At 35.6% G+C, this 23844-nt stretch overlaps 2 protein-coding genes across 5 annotated transcripts in view; one reads left to right on the top strand and one right to left on the bottom strand.

Moving 5' to 3' along the window:
• The window catches only part of LOC139122796 (putative neutral ceramidase C), a 113034-nt gene extending 105898 nt beyond the window's left edge, over positions 1 to 7136 (top strand). Inside the window, exon 20 of the mRNA XM_070688526.1 lies at positions 7055 to 7136. The gene's annotated coding sequence lies outside the window, so the exon portion shown is untranslated. The remainder of the gene's footprint in view (positions 1 to 7054) is intronic.
• Positions 1 to 23844, bottom strand: part of LOC139122795 (cadherin-23-like) — a 185285-nt gene that overhangs the window by 85336 nt on the left and 76105 nt on the right. For all 4 annotated transcript variants that reach the window (XM_070688522.1, XM_070688521.1, XM_070688523.1 and 1 more), the window contains exons 43-74: positions 23274 to 23403; positions 22690 to 22769; positions 22428 to 22512; positions 22149 to 22274; positions 21695 to 21765; positions 20933 to 21179; positions 19936 to 20166; positions 19301 to 19555; positions 18278 to 18377; positions 15331 to 15583; positions 14744 to 14831; positions 14206 to 14296; positions 13859 to 14091; positions 13218 to 13426; positions 12790 to 12919; positions 12184 to 12263; positions 11786 to 11870; positions 11503 to 11628; positions 11056 to 11126; positions 10597 to 10843; positions 9799 to 10029; positions 9045 to 9299; positions 8719 to 8818; positions 6710 to 6953; positions 5253 to 5340; positions 4848 to 4938; positions 3834 to 4066; positions 3489 to 3697; positions 3070 to 3199; positions 2835 to 2914; positions 2291 to 2375; positions 1909 to 2034 (exon numbers count right to left, since the gene is read on the bottom strand). In XM_070688522.1, coding sequence (XP_070544623.1) covers positions 1909 to 2034; positions 2291 to 2375; positions 2835 to 2914; positions 3070 to 3199; positions 3489 to 3697; positions 3834 to 4066; positions 4848 to 4938; positions 5253 to 5340; positions 6710 to 6953; positions 8719 to 8818; positions 9045 to 9299; positions 9799 to 10029; positions 10597 to 10843; positions 11056 to 11126; positions 11503 to 11628; positions 11786 to 11870; positions 12184 to 12263; positions 12790 to 12919; positions 13218 to 13426; positions 13859 to 14091; positions 14206 to 14296; positions 14744 to 14831; positions 15331 to 15583; positions 18278 to 18377; positions 19301 to 19555; positions 19936 to 20166; positions 20933 to 21179; positions 21695 to 21765; positions 22149 to 22274; positions 22428 to 22512; positions 22690 to 22769; positions 23274 to 23403 — 4810 coding nt within the window. The remainder of the gene's footprint in view (positions 1 to 1908; positions 2035 to 2290; positions 2376 to 2834; positions 2915 to 3069; positions 3200 to 3488; positions 3698 to 3833; positions 4067 to 4847; positions 4939 to 5252; positions 5341 to 6709; positions 6954 to 8718; positions 8819 to 9044; positions 9300 to 9798; positions 10030 to 10596; positions 10844 to 11055; positions 11127 to 11502; positions 11629 to 11785; positions 11871 to 12183; positions 12264 to 12789; positions 12920 to 13217; positions 13427 to 13858; positions 14092 to 14205; positions 14297 to 14743; positions 14832 to 15330; positions 15584 to 18277; positions 18378 to 19300; positions 19556 to 19935; positions 20167 to 20932; positions 21180 to 21694; positions 21766 to 22148; positions 22275 to 22427; positions 22513 to 22689; positions 22770 to 23273; positions 23404 to 23844) is intronic.

The following is a 23844-nucleotide window of genomic DNA, read 5'->3' on the forward strand; positions in this document are numbered from 1 at the left end:
CAGCATGTCTTACGCTGATGACTTGCCAATGCCGGTCACCGCTGATATCTGTCGAAATGACTTTCCATCCACGTACATTTCGAGAACTTTCTCACGTACTGCTTCTGGCGTATGTACACCTCTTTTCCCGTGGATCATGATTTTTTTTGCACAAAGAACTTCGTACAGTGCAAAGACAACAAGAGTCTAATGACAACTAGACACTGACTTGGCTGTAACACTCAGGGCGGCGGTAAGGAATGTAATATGATTCTGCATATGTGAAGTGCACCGCAAAGTGTACTCCCATGGTGTGTGTTTATTAGGGTCCATAAAGCTCTCTGATTTTCACCGCAATTATAACAAGTCAGTGCAACTTCTAAGGCAAGTTTTGAAACAACTTCACAAACCAATTACACAAGTGTGATAACATTTAGATCAATTTCACTGTCCATTCTTATCTTCACACAACAGTAACACTTCTACCATTGTGCATTTTGTCAATGATAGTAACAAAAGTACAAACAATGCCCCATGTATCGGTACGTTTGTGTGTATGTTTGAACACGGCCGAAGTTTTTGTCAGTGTGGTAAACACCGCCATAGTCAATACCTGATGCAACAATTTTGAAGCAACGGTGTTGTGTACAAGTTAAAATAGTTGAGAGATTGAGATACCATGTTTCAAATACGTAGTTTTCATTCATACCCACGTACCCTTACCGATGCCTGACGTACAAACACCACCACCTGCATCATATTGCCATAATGAACTGCCATGCCTATACTGTACTGTGGTTGTTGAATGACCATGGTGGGTGCGTATAAGCTTGTACACGTTCCGTTTTTGATCATGAGAAAATAAAATTTGACCGCAAAATAGTTCACAAAAACATGGCAGTAAAGTTACCAAAGGTCATTCACTTGCCTTTATTGCACTATTCGAGTACGAGCCACCGGTTCGGCAACACAAGACGGCTGTAAATCAAGGGGACCCATCTGCAGTGGACGCTTAATTTATGCTAATTTTATGCACGATTTTTTTTCAACACCATTTGATCTTCTATTGCTTTCAAAATCGACTTACACGTCCAAAGAAATTGATTGTACAATCTCTGAATACAGAAGTGACATTTTTGTGAAATTTCAGCGTCCAAAAACCCCTTGAAACCACTTGAAACAAAAGACATCATGCCCGCTGCTGATCAACATGGCCGACCTTAGTGAGACTATTCTATTTAGAGGACGGGGGTGACCAGGGTCAGAGAATCAAGAAAGTGCTGGAAAAACGTGTCATTTTCCTTACGATGCTGTCAAGGGAACTCCAGTTTCCCATTGTTTTAACATCTTTTAATAGTTTCCTTATTATCTAAAAGGAATTTTACCAAGTTTAACGACCAAATACACTCTCCTAACGTTTCTATATTGGAGTTACACTAGAGTAGGGACTTTTTATGCGGGTAATTTATTCACGCAGAATTCATTGGTACTAATTTGCATAACAATAGCGATTGCCCCTGCAATGCTTGGTGAGCATTGAGAAAAATATCGAAACACAGGAAATGTACGTAATTGAAGCCGCACCATGACTTCAATGCGTGGTCCTAGGGGTCCCTCAAAAATGTTTCTAATACAAGCCGCGGCTTCAATTGGGAATTTTACGGTAAATATGAATGGAAGGCCTGAGAAAAAATAAAGTTCAAACCAACTTTCTTCTTTGGAAGATATTTGAAATATTTTTACTTACAAATAACATTAAGCTAATAATTACTGATTCCATATGATCACCAACATGATTTTTGAGTAATTTGTTTACTTTATATAGTTAAATCCCTCAAAACCTTGTACTTATGAACAAATTATTGGTGACTTGGGACCAAATAAAGGTTATTTTCACCAGGCACAGAAATCAATGAAATGAGAACTTACATTCACCGTTCCGATGATTTGATTGGTGGTTTCTTCGGTGACATTAAAAGCAAAACTATCAGAGCTGAACACAGGTGAGTTATCATTAGCATCTTCTATGTTAATTGTCAAATTGACGCTATTTTCCTGAAATTGCGAAAAAGTGAAAACTAAGTAGGGGAAGGGTCAATATATATCATGTAACATCAGATAACTACTGAATACAGATAGAAGCTCAAAAACTTATCAAATACATTTATATTCATTTGTTTCTCCATCACCCTTAGAGTTGCATCCTTGTATTTTAATACAAACATTAAATACTAGTATTCACACCTGGCCTCTATGCAACCATAAAAGTTTGATAATCAAAGTGTCTCCCAAAAACTTGTCAAGTACTCACAAAAATTCCGTCTGTGACATAGATAGTAACTGCATAGATATCTTGTTCTTCTCTGTCTAATGAGGCTGTGGTTTCAACTACAGAACTGGTGGGAAAATGAAAATAGATCTTTGCCATTAGAATTATACTTCAGACAATATCACAAAGTGCAATGAAAACACAAGCAATGTTGTCAGCAGCACAGTGAGAAAGTCTTTTACTTGTTATTAATTTTATTCATGTATTTTTATCTTTACTAGTGTCATTGATAGTTTCTGATAGCACAATTCCTGATGTATTCAAATACTGTAACTGCAGTTATTGAACCACAATACTGAAGACAGTTTATTCACAGCACATCAACTTGTACTGCTAGCGATGAAAGCATACTACATGCATAACAGTATGTAAAACGTTATGCTAAACAAGTCATTGCTAATGACACAGTCCCCTCTGGTATTGGAAGTTTAATTTACAACAGACAAGGTAGTACATAAAGTGTGATGTAATATGCTAGTGATAAAAGCATGTTAATGTATGCATCAAAAACTGTCTGCAACATTACCTGACATTGTTGATTGCAAATTTGCCCATTGGATCAACCAGTGAATAATCCAGATATCCAACAGTATCTTCATCAGTGGCCTGTGAAGAATTAATGAACCTGATGGTGTTTGTTTCCTTGGAGGTAAATTGTTGATCTCAAAATACAAAACAACATAACATGCAAATGCACAGGTGCATGTGCCAAAAATCCATTCTTGTATTCCATAACAGGAAAGGCAGCTTAATTATTTTACCTGTATCTGTATGACTGATGTCCCCATGGCAACACCTTCATTGATATATGCTTGATACTCTGATTGGCTGAATTCAGGCATGACATCATTCACATCGATGACTTCAATGTAGACATTCACCATAGATAACCTGAAGAAAAATCAATATAATATATTAAAGAGACAGGAAAAGTAAGTGCAAATGTCATCATTGCATACATACTGATAGAGATCCTGTGCAAAATAATTTGACCTCTATAAATTATCATTCTAAATCAAAGTAACATGTAATTTCCAATACAGGTAAATATACAGTAAATTTTAATCGTACTGCATTGTCGTAGCAATGCCAAAATGAAAGTATGTTTGCAGGTTAGAAAAATATTTCTGAAAAAAATTGAAAGAAAAAATCAAGAGTAATATCAACATCACTTCCTTACCTGCCATGTCCTTCTATTGGTTGATCAGTTGCTTGCACTGTGATGATGAAGCTACTTCTCATCTCAAAGTCCAGTCCAGAGTTATCAGCAATGAAGATGCTACCATTGTTGCCATGGATGCCAAAGATGTTGTCTCCATTACCACTGGTTGCTAGGATACTGTACACAATATCAGCATTGGCACCTTCATCGTCATCTTCAGCCGAAACCTTGAATGATAAAACAGATTTGTGTATTGCTCACTTTGCCATAGTTTGTATATTTCAGTATGCTGGATATTTTAATTCACACCGGGAACATCTGAATATAATATGTAAAGTCAGCATGCAAAAAAACTAAAATTACCTGAATGACATCATTGCCATTTTCTGCATTTTCAGTCACATTGGCTGCATAAGATGACAACTTGAAAACTGGAGAGTTGTCATTCTCATCCAAGATTACTATGGTAACATTGACTGATTCTGTGAATGCCCCATCAGTAACCATGGCAACCAAGTCATAGGAGTCAGCAGTTTCCCTGTCCAAGGTTCCAGACACATCTAGTTCTCCAGTGTTTTGACTAATACGAAATGGAACTGAAAGAAGATATATACAGATATAATTATCTTGTTTGACAGTATTGCCGTGTCAGTTGTTACCTTGTCTTATTATTACATATGTAGCAGCAAAAAAAAGCCAGTTATCTCATTTATTAACCCTTTGAGCGCCAAAGTCAATTTTTTACTGCCAAACTAAAATACACCACAGTCAATTTTTTATCAGATTTTTGCCAAAATTTTGGAAAAGAATTGAAGCTAATGAAATGTGACGTCCATTTGGTCAAAAATTATTTACAGATTACAAAAAAAATCACAAGAATTGGTAAAATGTTACACTTAGTTGGCGGGAAAAAATACAACACTCAAAGAGTTAATGAATTAAGTCATAAATTTGGATGCAAAAATAGGATGGCCAATATTTTCATATTTTAAGGAAGTTTCATAGTGAACAACCATGTGACTGTAACTAGGAACACATAGTCCATAGAATTTAATATTGTGACATTCATCGAACTGGTTTGAGTGTTTCCCATTCCACATACATCTCATCGACGACATTTTTAGGGTATTTCAACATAAAAAGCAAAAGCATTTCACAACAATGTCAAATTCACTGGACAATCAATCAACCAGTGATGCTTTTCTTGACAATTTCAACTAATACATGTTAGTTATGACATGGAAAAAATGCTGTCAAAATATGTCTTTCCAACTTTCAGTCAATGCAATTATTACTTGATGATAAAGAAATGTTGTACTTTGTTTCACATAACCTCCACTAAAGGTTAAAAAAAGCAGAAAGTGGAATAGGACTCACTTGAATTGGAGTTTTTCAAACTGTACAGTAGAGTATCTCCATCGGTATCATTGGCTTCAAGTTGACCAACACGCACACCACTGCGAGAATTCTACAGAAGCAAAATAAATATCAACATCTTCTCAGTCTCTTTTTGAATGCTACAGATGAATTTGATCACAATTGATCAACTAGCAATACATCAAGGACTACAGATAATTCAAAACCTGTCTTTACATCTTTTTGTATAAAAGCTAATATGACAATAATACCACCATTCATTTCAGTAGAAAGTATATTTTTTCTTGAAGCCAATCCTGAAATAACTTCTTTTTCCAGTTATAACTAAATGCCTTTCTGTGAAGGTAGCTTCTCAAAATATTAAATTGACAAAGTAAATTTATAGTTCAAAAAAGTTGTACTTACTTCGTAGACTGTAAAATTATACGAAGACATCAGAAACTGTGGAGCATTATTGTTGATGTTGTTGACAATGATGGTAACTTTAGTTGTTCTGGAATAATAAACAGAAAATATAGATTATTATTCAAACAGAGATGATTGCATATTCCCTACAAAAATTTGGTCACAGATTAATATCTCAAACTGTCAAACCAAATTTATATCTGTCTTAACTATCATCCCCTTTCTAGTTTTCTCTTTCTTGGAAAATATGATTATACCAAAACATATCAGTTTTTTATAAGCTTTATTTCATAACAGATTTTGCACAACGTTCAAAGGACTTAAATCACATAAACATAATTTGCCTGCCTTGCTTTCTAGGTTGTTCAGTGTCATTAACTGTCAATATCCTGTGCTAGCTCAACTTGTTGATCAAGTTCATGATGATGACATCATCATACACACATCAGTACTGACATTTTCATTTCACTTCCCATGACAAAATTGGTTTTCAAAGACAGAGAAATCAAGGCTACCCAGTCAATCTTTATGAAAACCAGTGTTTTGCATAGAAGAGTGAAACTATCCCCTGGGAGCGAGAACCCCTTTACTAACATCATTCTCAATTTCTTCCCTCCTTTTGGGGGTCACTTCAGTCATACTTCCTTCGTTTGGGCTTTGGATTCCATCCTGACCCCCATTTCTCGGGAATTCCACTCCTTTCCCACATTGCGGCCTCTCAGGATGGATTCATCATCAAGGTCATTCAGACCTTGACCCCAAGGTCACCAATGACCGTTGCTCGGTTGCTTGACTGAAGGGGCCCTCTCCCATTTATTTTGCTCATATTTTATTGTAGGTTAGTTTGCTATTTCTATTTTGACTGTTTTGTATTGTAAGTTTTGTTAGTACTTAGTTCGAGATCTGCGAGGGCACTAGTTCTATGCCCTTTACTGCTTTATATTTGCCGTTTCATCTTGTGCTTTATTCTATACTTTGTTGGCGTTTACGTTCTCCTTTATGCAATAAACCCTCCTGTCTTTTCCCTCAACTTAGCGGTGGTGTGTTCACAAAGTGGAATCTGTGTTTTATCACAGATGTGTTTTGTGATTACACCTAGCTATCTGCCTTCCTTACATCTTCACTGTCGTCCCCTTAGCCAATCGGCTCTTCTACCCATGACTGTTATCAATCCTCCTTCCCAGCCAATCAGCCACGTTTGCACACGACACTACATATTCAAGCCTTTGTCTCATCGCTCCCATTCATTCATTCATTCATTCATTCATTCATTCAGCCGCAAGGTTCATGCAATATCCCAGCTCAGCCAATCCCACCACCATCCCCTGTCTCCTCCTCTCTTTTTCCCTTTCCCTTTGTTGGCGTTTACGTTCTCCTTTTTGCAATAAACCCTCCTGTCTTTTCCCTCAACTTAGCGGTGGTGTGTTCACAAACCGTACATGTGGCTATATACTTACCCACTCCTCTGTGGATCGCCCCCATCTTTAGCTTCCACAGCGTATATAAACACAGCAACTCCGAAATTCAACTCCCTTGCAAGGAATATCTCTCCTGTGTTGTTATTGATATAGAAGACTCCATCTGAATCTGTGATGTCATAACTCACAATCTGACCTTTGACACCATCATCAATGTCACTGGCTGAAATCCTGCCCACACTGCTGTCAATGGTGGCATTTTCATCTATCCTGAAGATGAACTCTGTGGTGTAACAGTAAAAAATTGCACCTATTCAAAATCACTGCAATTATAATTTTTTTGATTATCACATCAATATACATACAGCAGCAAGTTTCCTTAACCCTTTCACCACCATGGTTTGTCCCAAATCCATTGTTTTCTATGGTAAAGTTGGACCTGTACACAGGGAACTGGGGGTGAAAGGGTTAAAGGTGCATTTTATAGCACCACAAACCATAGATCTCCACCTGAAAATAAATTTCGTTTATATATATCATATTTTATGACCAACAAGCTTAAAAGCGACATCTAAATGACTTGATCAATTACGGGAGAAAATTGTCCAGAGATATTTGTTACATGTTTATTGGTATAACTGTAAGGTAATGATAATTATCTTCCTTTGCAGGCCTTGCAGAAACATGTCAAGGGCAAACAGCAGTAACTTGATTATTTGGTTTTTCAAAGTGTACGGTGTTATGTCTGATCACTAAGCTGAACACAGAATGAGTCTGGCAAGCAGTTACGATTTCTGTTGGCTGTAATTTATATAATGTTTATCATTCCATGTCATTTCTGCATTTCAACAGAGACTTTGGCTTATGCTGCATTGAGATTGACTAGGTTCCCAAAAAATAAAAGAAAGTTTGTTTTGTTTTGTGTGTTCCAGTGTTCAGCAGAAAATATCAATCCAATTTGGGAGTAGGGTGTGGAAGTGTTATGCAGCTTTTTTGTCACATATATATTTGTAAACAGACCAGGGCTGTATTTGCGTGAACAGTAATCAGTTCATGCATAAGTCTCTCTCTCTCTCTCTCTCTCTCTCTCTCTCTCTCTCTCTCTCTCTCTCAGCATACCACTTTCAATGCTTAAGTTTGCAAGACATAAATTTATTGGGCTGTGGTCACCATTTGATGTTGTATCATAATTCAAATTTTTATTCATTCCATGTTTTAGATCTGACACTAAAAACTTGCCTACAGTCTGTGGACTTATTTCATTGTAAATTCACATTCACATAAATTGACCTCATCATATCATTACTGCCACACAATTTGAAATGCATTACAGATCCTGCAAAACAACCTATTGAGAATCATTCACAACACAAATAATTCCAAGTTAAACTACAGAGCTTTAAAGGTATACAGTCACCTGTAATCTAAATATGCCCATATATGGCCAGAGGGGCGTTCCTTGGTATTCAAAATGCCCATCTGAGGGCGCTGTTTTTAAAAAGCGGCCACCCGCTTAAAATCCGTGATTGGCTAGATTTTCTCTTTCCATGGTAACTGTGGCAAAATTGGAACAGGTGACAGTATACCTTTAAATTTCTTTTATTGCAGTTTTCGTATAATGCCAATAAGTTTTCTCTATCAATGGCACTGTATACCAGAAGTGTTACACAATAAATACATATTGTTTGATGATTTTAAAACTGCTTTTTTTGCTTCTCTCCAAGAGAGTGACTAATACCCACCTTTCCTGTAATCAGTTTTATTTGATATTTCCATCTTGCACCTGGCCCTTGTAACTTTTGAGAGATTCCTCATTTCTAACATCAGCATGCAGATTCTTTTCTTGTGGTGAATTTTTCTAATGACACATTTTATTATTCAAACCAATATAATATTGCACTTAATGTTACATTTTTCCAGTATTACCATGTGGGTAACCAAAGTTTTACTTTGATTTCATTATCATTTTCTGACCTTTCAATTGAATTATCAGCAATACGGATAAAAGGCCCTAAGGAATTCATTTTCTGTATACTTTCTACCATTACCTTTATCAAATACTGGATCATTATCATTAACATCAGCAATGGTGATTTCAATGAATGCAGTGTCATTTTCAGTATGACCAGAACCATCTGTTACGGAGACCTAAAAAGGAAAACAAATTATTTGAAAATTTTGAGTAACCCATACAACATTGCAATGATCATTTGTAGATGGAGGGATTTTGCAGAGGCAAGCTGAAATATTCTAATGTAGATAAATAGATTTTCAAAGAAGCCTTGACCAGTCTATTTCCTATTAGATCCATGACGTCATCAATGCTGATAATGGGAAGCACTAGCGAATGGCAACTAAAATGGCGGGTACTTACTGTTAAATTGAAGAATGTTTGATTGTTTGGTGGGTCTCTATCGATTACTCCACTGACCATGACATGTCCAGTTGATGAATCAATAGAAAACTGACCATCATTGTTGCCATGGCTAATCCAGAAGATAAACTCAGATGATGTAAGATCAGTATCAGTAGCTGACAAGGTCAACACTGTACTGCCAATTTCAATGTCTTCTTCAATGGTTGAAATGTATGTGTTGTTTTCAAATACTGGACCATGATCATTTACATCCTGCAGAAATAAAAAACAGGGAAATGCGTATGAAAAACAAAAGCTTATCGTAAGTGTTTTGCTTTGGAAAAATTTCTAAATACCAGAAAACATATTCTTTTTACCATACATAAACAAAAACGATTTGACACAGAATAAAATATATGGTTAACATTAACTCAGATTTATCTATTAGTATGGAAATACTCGGTAAGAATCTTCTGATAATGTTTAAATCTTGCCTAGCAAATTATGTGTATGATGTTTATCCAACTCAAATTCAGAAAACAATATGACATGATGAAAATTTTGTGATGTAAGTCCTTTTTTAACAAATTTTTTCTCACTGACTTCTTCCGAGTTCTGTAATCACACTTTGTCAAAATGGAATTTTCACTCCTTAGTCCATATCAGTTACAACATTTCAAAATCTGTTTCATGGACGATGCTCATTAACTTAAAAAACTGACTACGCAGTTGTTTTGTTGATCTGCTTAGCAAAACTTTCTGTGATACTTACCCTGACATTGATAGTGACATTGACTGTACTGTTGGTGATGTCAGAACCCAAGTATGGCTGTAGATTGTATGCAGTCACTTTCAGAGTCAAAACTCTACCTTGACTCTCAACATCAATAGCAGACATTACTGTGATTTGACCAACACTATTGATTTCAAAGTGAGCATCATCATTACCATCACTGATGTAATAATCTGTCTCATCATTGGGTGACAGATCCACGTCACTTGTCTGGAAAAGTAAAATCATCATTAATACTTAACAATGGAAATAACTATGAATAAATTTGATGAGAATGGTCTCTTTCAAACATAATTGTATGTAGAACTTTCATGTCCCTTTTTGGCATATCACATGTTTTATTTTGATCTGCTTATCTCTATAAACAAATTTTGATTATAGTAACAATGAGAATTTTCTTATGTAACCATTCCATCAGAAAATATGAATACTAAAAGATAAAATCAAGAAAGCTTGGCTCTGGATGGGGTGTAAAAATAAAGATTTGTGTGATGACACGTATCCAGTTTGTAAGTCCACAGAGCTAGGCCCCCTTGCAGGACACAGCTGTCTTCAAGTCACTTATGCAATGCTGACGTAGACATCTTAGTACGCATTATCTAGCTACCCATCTTTCTATTGCACACAGCACTTGACCTCACCAGCCTTGTTTCATGCCCCTCAACCAGGTTCATTCATTCTAGGCCATTCAGACTCTCTGCCACGTTCTGGACAGGGTGTAAAATTAATGGTTAACACATTCAAAGAAAAAGGACAAAACCACAAAACGCTACAAACCTGAACAGTGACAACAACAGTACCGACAGCGTCATCACCCTCATCTACCATTCCTTGGTAGTTATCACTGGTAAAGATTGGTAAGTTATCATTGATATCTAAGATATTGATAGTAACTGGTACAGCTGTACTTCTAGGTGAGATTCCGTTATCAGATGCTATCACATACACCTCATAGGTGTCTTTGGATTCTCTATCCAACTCCATGGATGTTGTAACTGTTCCATTCTCATCAACTCTAAACCATCTGCAATGGACAACATTTTTTTTCAGCGTTAACGATCCTGTTAACAACACTGTCTTTTGAGGTTGCATTCCAACCTTGAAAAGAGTTACCTAGTGTAGACAAGATTTGTATTACACTGGTTTTATTGTCTTTTGAACAAAATCTTTCACAAAGAAAATTGAAATTTAATCATCAAATTTTCATCATGATGGTAAAACATAACTTGTACATACCCTGCAGTATCAAAAGGCATTTGGAAAGAGTAGCTGATTTCAGAATTGATGCCGAGATCAAGGTCTGAAGCCTATAAGGAAGACAAGAAAAACATGGTTTTGAGTTGCATTTATTATCTCTAAGTTTTTGTCCAATTTTCAATATCCTCTTAAGGATAGCAAAGTATCTACAATGGATATTGTCATAAATTTATTTGACAATTTTAAAAAATACATAGTGCACACTCTGATATGTGATGAAATGCAAATGTGCTTTCCATATTGCAATGTATTTGAACAGCTACCATAATTAATATTGGTTTCAACATCTAGAATTGGAGATAATGCATACTTGTCAGCAGTTTCTAAAGTACAAGCTTGCCGTAAAATAAAGTTGTTATTCCATCAGTAAAACATGAATTGAGGGTTTTCAATCATGAAAAGTTATCGTTTTATGATTTCACTTACACTGACAACTCCAGCAAATTGTCCGATCATCTCCTCCGTTACATTGAACTCATAGCTTGCACTCTCAAAGACAGGAGAGTTGTCATTGGCATCTTCAATGTAAATCATCAAAGTTGTGTTGGCACTCTGACAGGAAAAGCACAGAACATTGGTCATTGGAACACAAGAAACTGATAACCTAAATACATGACGCTGAGGACAAGAGAATAAACACAATTAAACGACTCGACATTTATATCATAAACTTTTGACCAAAAGTTACAAGCATTAAAAGTTCACTTACCTGCAGTCCATCACTGACTTTGATGGTTACATTGTACATATCTGTTACTTCCCTGTCCAGGAGAGTTTGTGTCCTCACTATGCCACTGCAAAGAAACAAATGTATGAATAAATGCTACGGACTGAACTAAATATGCATGTTATTTGTAATGTTTGATATTTTTAATTTAAGATACTGTTTTACAGATCTAGAAAGTATCCCTTTTTCAGGACGTAAACAGCAGTTGCACTAGTACCTAGCTTCAACACTTGCAGACGAGTGAGACATCAGCACACCAACAACACTCCTTCACCGATAAAGTTTGTAACAACTCTGTCTTAAACAACATATGAAGGGAGTAGAGAATTTGAGAGTTAAGGAGTGACTTGGAGAATCCGAGGAAGAAGAAATTTACCAACCTTGTGCTTTCAATTCTGAAAGAATTACTGCTATCTTGAATACTGTAGACAAGATTTCCAACACCATCTGCATCAATTGCCTGCATTGAACAGAGTAAAAACAATAAATTTGAGAAATCTAAGGTTGTTTCATAAACATATACACAGCTTAGATACATGACAAAAAATAGCACTAATATCCAAAATAGAGACATAACTCTGGTACTTGCTAGATATTGTGCGTCTTTACCAATAATGACTACAGCAACTTGTGACTAATGACCAGCCTGATGACTTCAACTGACTTCACTAACCCGTTCACCCCCACTCCCCATGAACAGATCCTCAAACAGCACTGATAACAATAAGTTTAGGCCAAACCACAGTGGTGAAAGGGTGAAACATTCTTATTCTGTTGATGATAACACATCCATGACTATATTAAGTCAGAAGAGCAATTTCTATAATATCAGAAATTGGGAAAAATTTGAATGAGTTCATCTTACAACATCTGATGAATTCATTGTTCAAAGACACTCAGATTTTACAGCTACATCTACACACAAGCGTTTTACTACAGTTTAAACATCCTATCTTTTCCAGCCATTTATCAATGCCACACCATACCTGCATTTGAAAGACTGATGTTTCCATGGCAACTGCTTCACTGACATAGGCCACATAAGATGACTGAGCAAAATATGGAGCTTCATCATTTACATCAATGACACTGATAAACACATTGACTGTGGTGGATCTGCAAATAAATAAATACATTTTCATTTACTAAAAAGGTAACATATTAACAATACTGTATTCTCTTCCATACATATTCTGTGTCACAAATTTATCATCACTCATTTAAATCAAAATAACTATAAAATTTTCACATTCTCTCTTCTCAGACATTTGTTCCATTAATATTTCCCTAGTGCCACTGGGAACACAGTTACTGTGCATAATAATTGTGTACTAGTAAAACAATAAAATTATCATACAGTAGACAACTTGCTGAGAAGTGGCAATCAAAACACAGGGAACATTATCAACATTACCTATTCTGTCGTTCTATTGGTTGATCAGTTGCTTGCACTGTGATGATGTAACTACTTCTCATCTCAAAGTCCAGTCCAGAGTTATCACTGATGAAGATGCTACCATTGTTGCCATGGATACCAAAGATGCCATCTCCATTACCTGTGGTTGCTAGGATACTGAACACTATGTCAGCATTCGCTCCTTCATCCCTGTCTTCACCAAAGACCTGAAATAATAGCCATATCATCATTTGTCCTATGTCACGTAAATTAAAAACTTTAAATATTAGCATAAACCATTGATCTTAAACTCTGTGTTCATATTCTTGAAAAGACACCAATGTGTACCACCATCTTACCTTTTTCTAATGTGCCAAGTTTCACAATTTCAGAAACATCAAATGTATGTCGGGTAGATAAGTGCTGTGTGGTGTCATGCAGCAAACCAACTGAACATATCACGTACATATAGCAAAAGACGATGGTAATATGAGCACTGTTTTTTTCAGTCTCCTTTTGTCAAACCATTCCTTCCTATTTCAAGGATTTCATGAAACGCTTTGCCAAAAAGTTATGCTTTCTTCCATTGAAGTGACTAAATATATCGTTCAATGGCAGATTGTACTACGCTTTGATAGCAAGATGATGATGATACTTACTTGAATGACATCATCGCCATTTTCTGCATTTTCCGTCACACTGGCTGCATAAGATGACGACTTGAAAACTGGAGAGTTGTCATTCTCATCCAAGATTACTATGGTAACATTTACTGAATCAGTGAAAACTCCATCAGTTACCATAGCAACTATATCATAACTGTCAATAGTCTCTCGGTCAAGTCTGCCAGATACCTCAAACTCTCCGTTACTTTGGTCAATGTTGAATGGAACTGAAAACAACAAATATGAAGACACTTTATGCGTTATGCTCCACACTGAAACTGTTTTAATGGGAAAATTAAAAACAAGTTATTGAAGAATAAGCAGAATATAGAGCTACGTACCAGAGTTTGAATTTTCCAAACTGTAGACTAGAGTGTCACCGTCAACATCATTGGCTTCAACTTGATTTATAGGCATGCCATTGCGAGAATTCTGTAAGAGTAAATCAATGGCAGTTACTTTAATTGCCATCAACCCCCATAAAACATGACCCTTTTTGCTAAAAGATTGAAATCTCTATGTTTTGATGGTGTGGATGAGTTGCAGTACATGATAACATTCTCCCTTTTGGGATACGGCTGGACATGTTAAATTCATCAAACAGACAATTAATGTAATATCCACAAATTTAAACATTTTCTCATTTCCAAGAGGAAATATTGTACTCAAGAGATTTAGCTTTGCTACAAGAACTAGAAAGACACTATGACATAAGTGAAAATTCAGAGAAAACCAGACTTGTACTTTTTTCTTATGCCAGAAAACTTTTACAACCGACTTGCATGATGTTCACTTCATTGCCTTGTGATTACAATTTTGATGTCGACCACTTAAAGTTGAATGACTCAAAAGGAATTTTTCTGAAGGCTCAACACTTACTTCGTAGACAGTAAAATTATAGGATGGCATCAGAAATGATGGAGCATTGTTGTTCATGTTGTTTACATTGATTGTCACCGTGGTTGTCCTGGGAACAAGAAGTAAAACAAGTAAGATAAACTGTTATTTTTTACAACAGATAAATCTACCCACAATACCATCCAACCCTGCCATTAGACCGAGTCTAATGCAAATTTATAACCAAAAAAAGGCTATTGGTTCAAATGCTGCAACTGGAGAATAGAAAAACTGTTGCATCTGCACTTTAATATTGAATTCTACACTGCAATTTTGGGAAAAGTTCATTTTCATTCTCACTTATGCTTACCGATTATTACTTGCCAAGAATGATAGATCGTATGTTACTAATTGATTTCCCGAATTATTCACAGTTTACAAATATCAAGTCACAGAAAATATAAATTCCATCAAGAAGCCTGTTAAAGGGAGCTATGATCTTATACAACTACTTTGTCTGAGATTAAGATCTTTTTCTAAAGGACAGCATGTTTCCTAATTCAAAGAAGGACAAATCTGAATGAAGATGAAACTTTAATGTACCGGTATAATGGACAACATATACTGACCCACTCCTTTGAGGGTCACCACCATCCTTGGCAATGACATTGTACACAAACTTGACATCACCATTTTCATAGTCTAATTCCCTTGCAAGGAATATCTCTCCTGTGTTGTTATTGATATAGAAGACTCCATCTGAATCTGTGATGCCATAACTCACAATCTGACCTTTGACACCATCATCAATGTCACTGGCTGACACCCTGCCCACACTGCTGTCAATGGTGGCATTTTCACTGATGTGGAAAATGTTGGTATCTGAAAAATACAGGGAAAGCCAGCGTGCTTTTTTTTATGTTTTTGAGCAAAAACACTTGCAGATAGTTGCAAACACCAATTAGTTTAACTAATCGCAACCTACAAAGTTAAAGAAATGGCCATTATCACACTATTAACAGCAGCAGGAGACTTGAGCTATCTGTACATCTTTGATAATTCTTGTTTAGTATAATCTAAAATGAATTAGCACATTTCCTGGTAATTTAAATTAAGCTGATGAGCTCTTTGAATATGCGTCAGATTATATAGGGCTCTGTAAAAAATTACAGCGGAAATTACCTTAAGGTACCTTAATGTATATATCATGTGTATATATCGCAAAAACAGACTCTTAGCTAACCATGTACATCACAACTAAAACCAATATCTAAACAACCATATTACCAGCATTTGAAATATCTTATTAAAATTAGGCAACCTTTTTCTCCACTTTTGGCTATTTAAAAATGAGTAATTCGGCGTTTGTTTGCATTCCCACATACACTTAGCAAGCTCAGTCTGATCTAAGACTACTGCAAATGCAATGCATATTTAATTTTTAGGTTAAATGGTCTGGCAATGTAAAGTTTCCTTATAGCCCTTGAATCAATTGTAGTTTATCCACGACAACCAAACAAACTAGTGTACAACGCTACCATGGATGACTAACTCATCAGTTCATTCACACATGCAACTTGCAAGGGTGGTTTCCAAGGAAATATGTGACTCACAAGGCATGTAGGATTTTACAATTCATAGCAGTAGCATTATTGAAGGTGTATGGTGCAAAATATGACTTCACATACAGTATATATTACATAGTTACACAGAACAAAGGGAAAGAAATCAGAACATCTTCATTCATATATATTAAAATTTTGATAAATTACCTTTTTGTGTCGCGATCACTGGTAATGCCGTATTAACTGCTGCCGCTATACTCGCGCGTTGAAAAGAAATCTTCTACTTTGAACAATGGAAGTCACTAATTTCAGAGAAAAGGATGCTCTTTTCCTTCAGATATTATTAATTTTCTGTTTCTTATATAATTATTGAGCACATTTAATAGCACATGGAACCTGACCAAGACAGCTGGCATGAGCAATAAAATATTGACACTGGAGCAGCCTCTCTGACTAACTTGATAACTTAACTTATTGGCCAGCTCAATCAGTATTGATTCAAATTATCGGCACATAAAGATGACAACATATTTTTTCTCACGAATGGTCATTCCCTTACACCTTTGTACAATCAAAGTCATTTTCACTTATATTCTTTTGATTTTCCCTGGGCAAGAACATTTTCATAAACTTTATTATAACTAATGTTGATAAAAAACAAGAACATTTGAACAAGATTTGTCAGACATTTGATGCTGACAACACCCAATGGCAAATTTGACAGACAATTTTTACCACTAACTTCAAGCCTGTGGCAGCGAACTATGATCTCAGGTATATCACAAAAGGGATATGAATTTGCTCGATAACCAAAACAGCTTTTTCCTTCTGATTATTGCATCCATCACAAGTTTAACAAACAAGTAAACTTTAAAAGAATCAATTTGCTCTTGAACATGGGAGTTGTCCTTGGCTGTTTCTTTGTCATTGCTATACTATTTCCCTTCAGCAAGAGTCACACTTTATACCTCAACCTTTTGCTTTCAGTAACTTTAGAGCAACAACGCCATCATCACTATTCTCTTACAGATATCTAATCACTGTTTCGTTAAACACGCCACAACTGCATTGTGATAAAACTAACAGTGTTTATTATTGCAAATGAAACAAAACCAGCGGGCAGTCTGCACACAACGAGCCATGAAAACTGAATGAATGAAAGCGTGGAAACGACAAAGGATGACTGAATGAGGATGTGTGCCGTGTGCAGAGAAGGAGCTGATAGGCAGAGAGAAAAAATTGTCTCAAGACACAATATGTTACTTCTGATAGTGTCTGAACACTGGAAGGAGCAGTGTGGCAAGTCCACAAAACACATCTGTGTCAAAACACAGATTACAAATTACATGTTATGCCCTGAGTTCACTTATGTTTAAATTTCTTCAAACGTAAGAGATATTTAGATAGTGTTTTTTTCCAGCACTGGTTACAATAAATATTGCTCAGCATTTTTTTTTAAAGTATCTGCAAGCAGATGAGGTATTCTTGTGACTTTAATGGGCAAGTACATGTGAGTATTCCTTGCAACAGCCCTTTAAATGTAATGTTATAGAGTACGGACACGATAGGAGTACAAGGGGGGAGAGTTCATTGACCTGTAAAGTCTGCAAATATGCAAAATTATTGATTACACTTCTATGCAGCACACTCGGAAACAATTGAATGCACGCTAATTACCCTGGTCAATTTGATAGCAAATGAGGTGTACTTTGATTACGAGGGATAGTAAGTTTGAAGTACTTGTGTATGTATCAAAAATATAGCCATTCTTGAAAGGAAAAGCCAAAGATATACAGCTGTGCTGGCTGTGTTCATGTCATGTGACTAACATCCGTCTCTGTTCCCATAGCTAAGCAAGTCAGCCGGGTTTCATTGCAATGCAACCAGTTGCATTTGGGCAAATCAAATTGTGAAAAAGATGAAATTTCACTTTCATTAAATCTTAGCAAGTCACAAATTCACAAGACATGTAATGATGCTGAAAGTCGATATTAATCTTCACCATTCCTACCTTCATCAAATACTGGATCATTATCATTAACATCAGAAATGGTGATTTCAATGAACGCTGTGTCATTCTCAGTATGACCAGAACCATCTGTTACAGATACCTGTTAAACGATAAAATGAAGATTAAATGAGGTTGTTACGATGGTGTTACGAAGGCACATAATTTGAATAATAGTGATGGATAAACAATAGCTGTGTTTGTCATTAACATACCATTAGCATTAACCACGTGTAGAGGAACACCTGGTTTGTTTGAATATTACAAGAGGTTTTTGGCTTTTGGTTTTTTGGTTCAGTGTGTCTTTGTCTGGGGCCGCAGTCAAGTTGTGTGAGTTTGCGTTCGTCCAAGAAATGGAGAGTGATTGTAATCCACGTGTAAGCTTGACGTTGAAGTTCAGCTCACCAGTCTAGGTACATCAGGTATGTCAAGTCGGACTAAATACAACGCTGCTCTCAGACTTTGAAATGTGTGTCTACGCCAACAACTGTAAGTGAATTGTGTATTCAACTCCTACTGGAAGGATTTTGAAAAGGAACGTCGGGAACAGTGTATGTGCCAATGCGAACTGTCATCGGTAGACTCGGACAATTTACCGCGTGTTACCGCAGACGTGTGACGAAGTTCAAGAATCGCTTCTGGACGCCCGGCAGGACACAGGACACTTTTGGTATTTGAGTTAAGGACACTTGTCTGTAGCAACTAAATTTGTCAGTGTTTGTACTGTATATCTGTGGAAAATAGATTCACAGTGAATCGTATAATTTTGGTCTATTGTGTATCATTGCTGCTGCTGTTGAGTGTTTGTGCTGCGTTAATTTTGGTATGTAACAAAGTAAATAAAATATATCTCACCAAATTCTACCACAATTTCTAATCTTGTTAACTGCTTTACCTATGAATTGGGCAAGTGGACTGTAATGAGAATATGCTACTTTGATCAATGTTTTGAAATAACAAAAATAAAAAGACACATATGGGAACAAATTAAAAAAAAACCATTTACATAGTAATATCAACTCTTACCGTTAAATTGAAGAATGTTTGATTGTTTGGTGGATCTCTGTCGATTCCTCCACTGACCATGACATGTCCAGTTGATGAATCAATAGAAAACTGACCATCATCGTTGCCATGGCTAATCCAGAAGATAAACTCAGATGATGTAAGATCAGTATCAGTAGCTGTCAAGGTCAACACTGCACTGCCAATTTCAATGTTTTCTTCAATGGTTGAAATGTACGTGTTGTTTTCAAATACTGGACCATGCTCATTTATGTCCTGCAGAGAGAAGAGAGAATTTAAATTCTGTGAGCGACACAAAATCACCTTTTTTGTACTTTGCTGCACATATCTACAGCCCTACCAACACTTATTATAGATACATGTATCTACAAATATGTTATGGCTCTGAAATCATCTTGCATTGTTGCAAAATTTGTAAATATTCAGTCGGGTTAGAAATGACTGGACTATAACGGCTGTCAAGATAGTCTTCACACTGTCTGAGAACTTACCGTATTTCTCAACACTTTTATTTCCCATCCTTCACAAAGTTTCCAATTTTACCAAAATTGAGTCGCTTATCAACCAAGAAAAACTAGCTGAAATCATAACATTGACCAAGGGAGGTCAACTGACAATTCACACTTGGTACTTACCCTGACATTGATAGTGACATTGACTGTACTGTTGGTGATGTCAGAACCCAAGTATGGCTGTAGATTGTATGCAGTCACTTTCAGAGTCAAAACTCTTCCTTGACTCTCAACATCAATAGCAGACATTACTGTGATTTGACCAACACTATTGATTTCAAAGTGAGCATCATCATTACCATCACTGATGTAATAATCTGTCTCATCATTGGGTGACAGGTCTGCGTCACTTGTCTGGAAAAATAACATGAAATCAAAAATGACAAAAAATAATCAATGAATTAATTGAAATTAGGGTAAAATGCGCCTCAGGGACAGTATTCAGGTTCTCAAACTTTTGCAGTTCTTTTCTGACCTACCACTTTGGGGGCTTTATTTTAAAGCTCTTGGAGAAAAAAAAAATTTCACCTTCTTAGTTTTTCGAAAATCCACAATGTTATTTCTCTCCGTTGAGTTAACACAGGGATGGCGGCCATTTTGAATTTCAATTATCGGTAAATCTTGGGTAATTTGTTTCTCTCATACCAAAATTTGCACGGTGACCCCGATTTTTATTCTGATTTTGAAAGAGTATGGTTTAAAGTATCATTAAGGTAAGTTTTACCGAAATTTTTAGTCATTCACTTTTGAGGTGCATACTACCTTAAATGCAATCATAACATCATCAATCAAAGTATCAACATTGAAGTTGACTTCATCTTCATTGAGTCATTGATTTCATGGACTGTTTTGGTTTTCAAGAGAAAAAAAAAATTATGATTAGGAATTTTACACACAATTTCCTGAAACCCCAAGAATGATTTTGATCTCTTGTGAATTTAATATTTACTGAAAAATAACAAAACTACATACCACAACAAAATGTTAACTTAGCCCTATTAAATAAGAATCCCCCATCAATGTGTCAGGCAAATGCACAAACAGCAAGGTCAAAGGAAATGTTTTGGAGCTCACTGCAATGTTTGTAAAACTGATGCAGAAAGAAGAAAATTGTACCAACCTGAACAGTGACAACAACAGTACCGACAGCATCATCACCCTCATCTACCATTCCTTGATAGTTATCACTGGTAAAGACTGGTAAGTTATCATTGATATCTAGGATATTGATAGTAACTGGTACAGCTGTACTTCTAGGTGAGATTCCGTTATCAGATGCTATCACATACACCTCATAGGTGTCTTTGAATTCTCTATCCAACTCCATGGATGTTGTGACTGTTCCATTCTCATCAACTATAAACCATCTGGTATGAAACAGATGCAAGCAAAATGTTAATTATGTAAATATATTATGGTATGTATAAGACAAAGTAAAAAAAATTACTTGTTTTTTTTTAAAGACAAACACTGACATGCAAATGGGAAAATAATGCTTAAAGTAGTATATTTTAATGTGTCACATAGTTCAATTATTACAATGCTATTTATTTGTCTTTAAACTGAAACAGGATTCTCACGGTAAAGGGTTTTTACTTTCAACATCATACTATGGCTGTAAAATAACACTTATTGCAAATATTACCATTACAGAAAACAAAACAAGTTTTTCTTCTGAAATTGATCCTAAAATTATGAGTACTAGGAAGATAAAATGCAAATTATCAAACATATCCTGTTAATATAATCTCATGGACAGAAGACCAATAAAAGATTCCAGGGTGAACAAAGTTTGATTATGCTTTATATGAAAGAGGAAATTTTGATGAAATAAGAGATTAAACTTTCATGATCCTTGTTAAACAAAATAATATGTACATACCCTGCTGTATCAAAAGGTGCTTGGAAAGAGTAGCTGACTTCAGAATTGATGCCAAGATCCATGTCAGATGCCTGTTTTAAAGAAAAAGGACATTCAAATGCAGCAACTATTCTCTTCCAGTCATGAATTTCTTTTTTTCCAACTTTCAAATCCCCCAAGTCTTGCAAAGTGACACATTTTTTTCTCATCAAAGTGACTGAAGTAATTTTGTCAATGTACACTGTAAACTGGGTTACTAAACCAATTAAATTAGTTTGTTCCAGATGCGTTTCAATCTGACAAATTACATGTAAAAGTTCAGTTTGGTGTTTATAAATTACATGACCATCAAAATTCATCATGTCTGTTGTTCAAATGTTTTGTGACATAAACCTAAAGACACAACAATACATTGAATCAATACAACATGAACTGAGCATTTTCAATCACGAAAACATATCATTATATGACTTACACTGACAACTCCAACAAATTGTCCAATCATCTCCTCCGTTACATTGAACTCATAACTTGCACTCTCAAAGACAGGAGAGTTGTCATTGGCATCTTCAATGTAAATCATCAAAGTTGTGTTGGCACTCTGATAGAGAGACAAAAACAGTGGTCTTTAGACTTTAGTACACGTACAGCATACACTGACATTGATCTTATTTTAAAATTGATGTACCTACTAATGAATAGATGAATAAACCCAAATGTGGCAAGAATTTACAAGGACCAAAAGTTCACATACCTGCAGTCCATCACTGACTTTGATGGTTACATTGTACACATCTGTTACTTCCCTGTCCAGGAGTGTTTGTGTCCTCACTATGCCACTAAAGAGAAAGCAAACGATCTCTGTGTAACTGAGGATTATTGAGCTATAGACATGAAACAGGTAAAAGAATCTTGCACATGGATAGATTCATACTTGAAACAACCTTCTGTTTCTCTTTTTAGTAAAAAATACATTTTTACATAAAAGACAGTAAATTCAAAACATTTGAACAAACCTTGTGCTTTCAATTGTGAAAGTATTACTGTCGTCATCAATACTGTAGACAAGGTTTCCAACACCATCTGCATCAATTGCCTGTATTACATAAATATTGAAAATACATTTTATTATTAAACTTTGAACTATGATATAATTGATATAATTCTATCAATATTGGAAATATAAACATAATTATAGAAATTGATTTATAAATGTTTCTGTCAGACACACACATATGTCATGTCATAAAATGTCATAATTTCTCTGCAGGAAACTGACACTCATGAAGACAATGCTGCTTATCAATCAATAAAGCTGTCTCTATTATCCTTTGATTGACTAACCTGTGTCTTAAACATTCTCAATAACTGCAATTTGAGAGTTTGAACGCATACAAAGTTAATTATCAGTTATTCTTCAAGCTACTGACTGACAAAAGTACTAAAAAACAAATACTTTCCTTCCATAGCTCACAGAATCAGACTAAATGTCATGCTACAGGATAGATTTAAGTGCTACACCTCCAGAAATCAGTGTTTTGATAAAGCTTAAACACCCTCCTATATGTAAAGCTCAACGGTAATATATACTTCACCTTACCTGCATTTGAGTCACTGATGTTTCCATGGCAACTGCTTCACTGACATAGGCCAGATAAGAAAACTGATCAAAATATGGAGCTTCATCATTTTCATCGATGACACTGATAAACACATTGACTGTTGTTGATCTGAAAAACAAAATAAAATTTTATCAGTCAAAGAAATAGGAAACTGATACTAATAATGTACAACTCATTTCCTGTAACTTTCAGCTATGCAGTAAATGTGTCAAAAGGTATGCTCATGTCATTGCCTCAAACATTTGTAATTTTAATCTGTGTTTTCCTAAGTTAAATATATGTCAGTTTACATATTTCAAAGTTACAAGTAACAGTAGTTCATTTTTTACAAGCGACTAGCGGCCGATATAGCTCCGCTGTGTTTATGTAGAGAATCAACTATTTTTTACACATGTTGATGAGGAAGGTGGGAATCTTTGATAGCTCAATGCAGAGGCCAGAAAAAAGTGGCTAAAATAAGCTGCAAAAATACACAATTGAAGATTTCATATACTTTGAATATATCACATCGGATCATCCCTAAGAACATGTCAACCAAAGCTATCTGAT

The sequence above is a fragment of the Ptychodera flava genome, chromosome 22, assembly GCF_041260155.1.
Source record: "Ptychodera flava strain L36383 chromosome 22, AS_Pfla_20210202, whole genome shotgun sequence".
NCBI lineage: Eukaryota > Metazoa > Hemichordata > Enteropneusta > Ptychoderidae > Ptychodera > Ptychodera flava.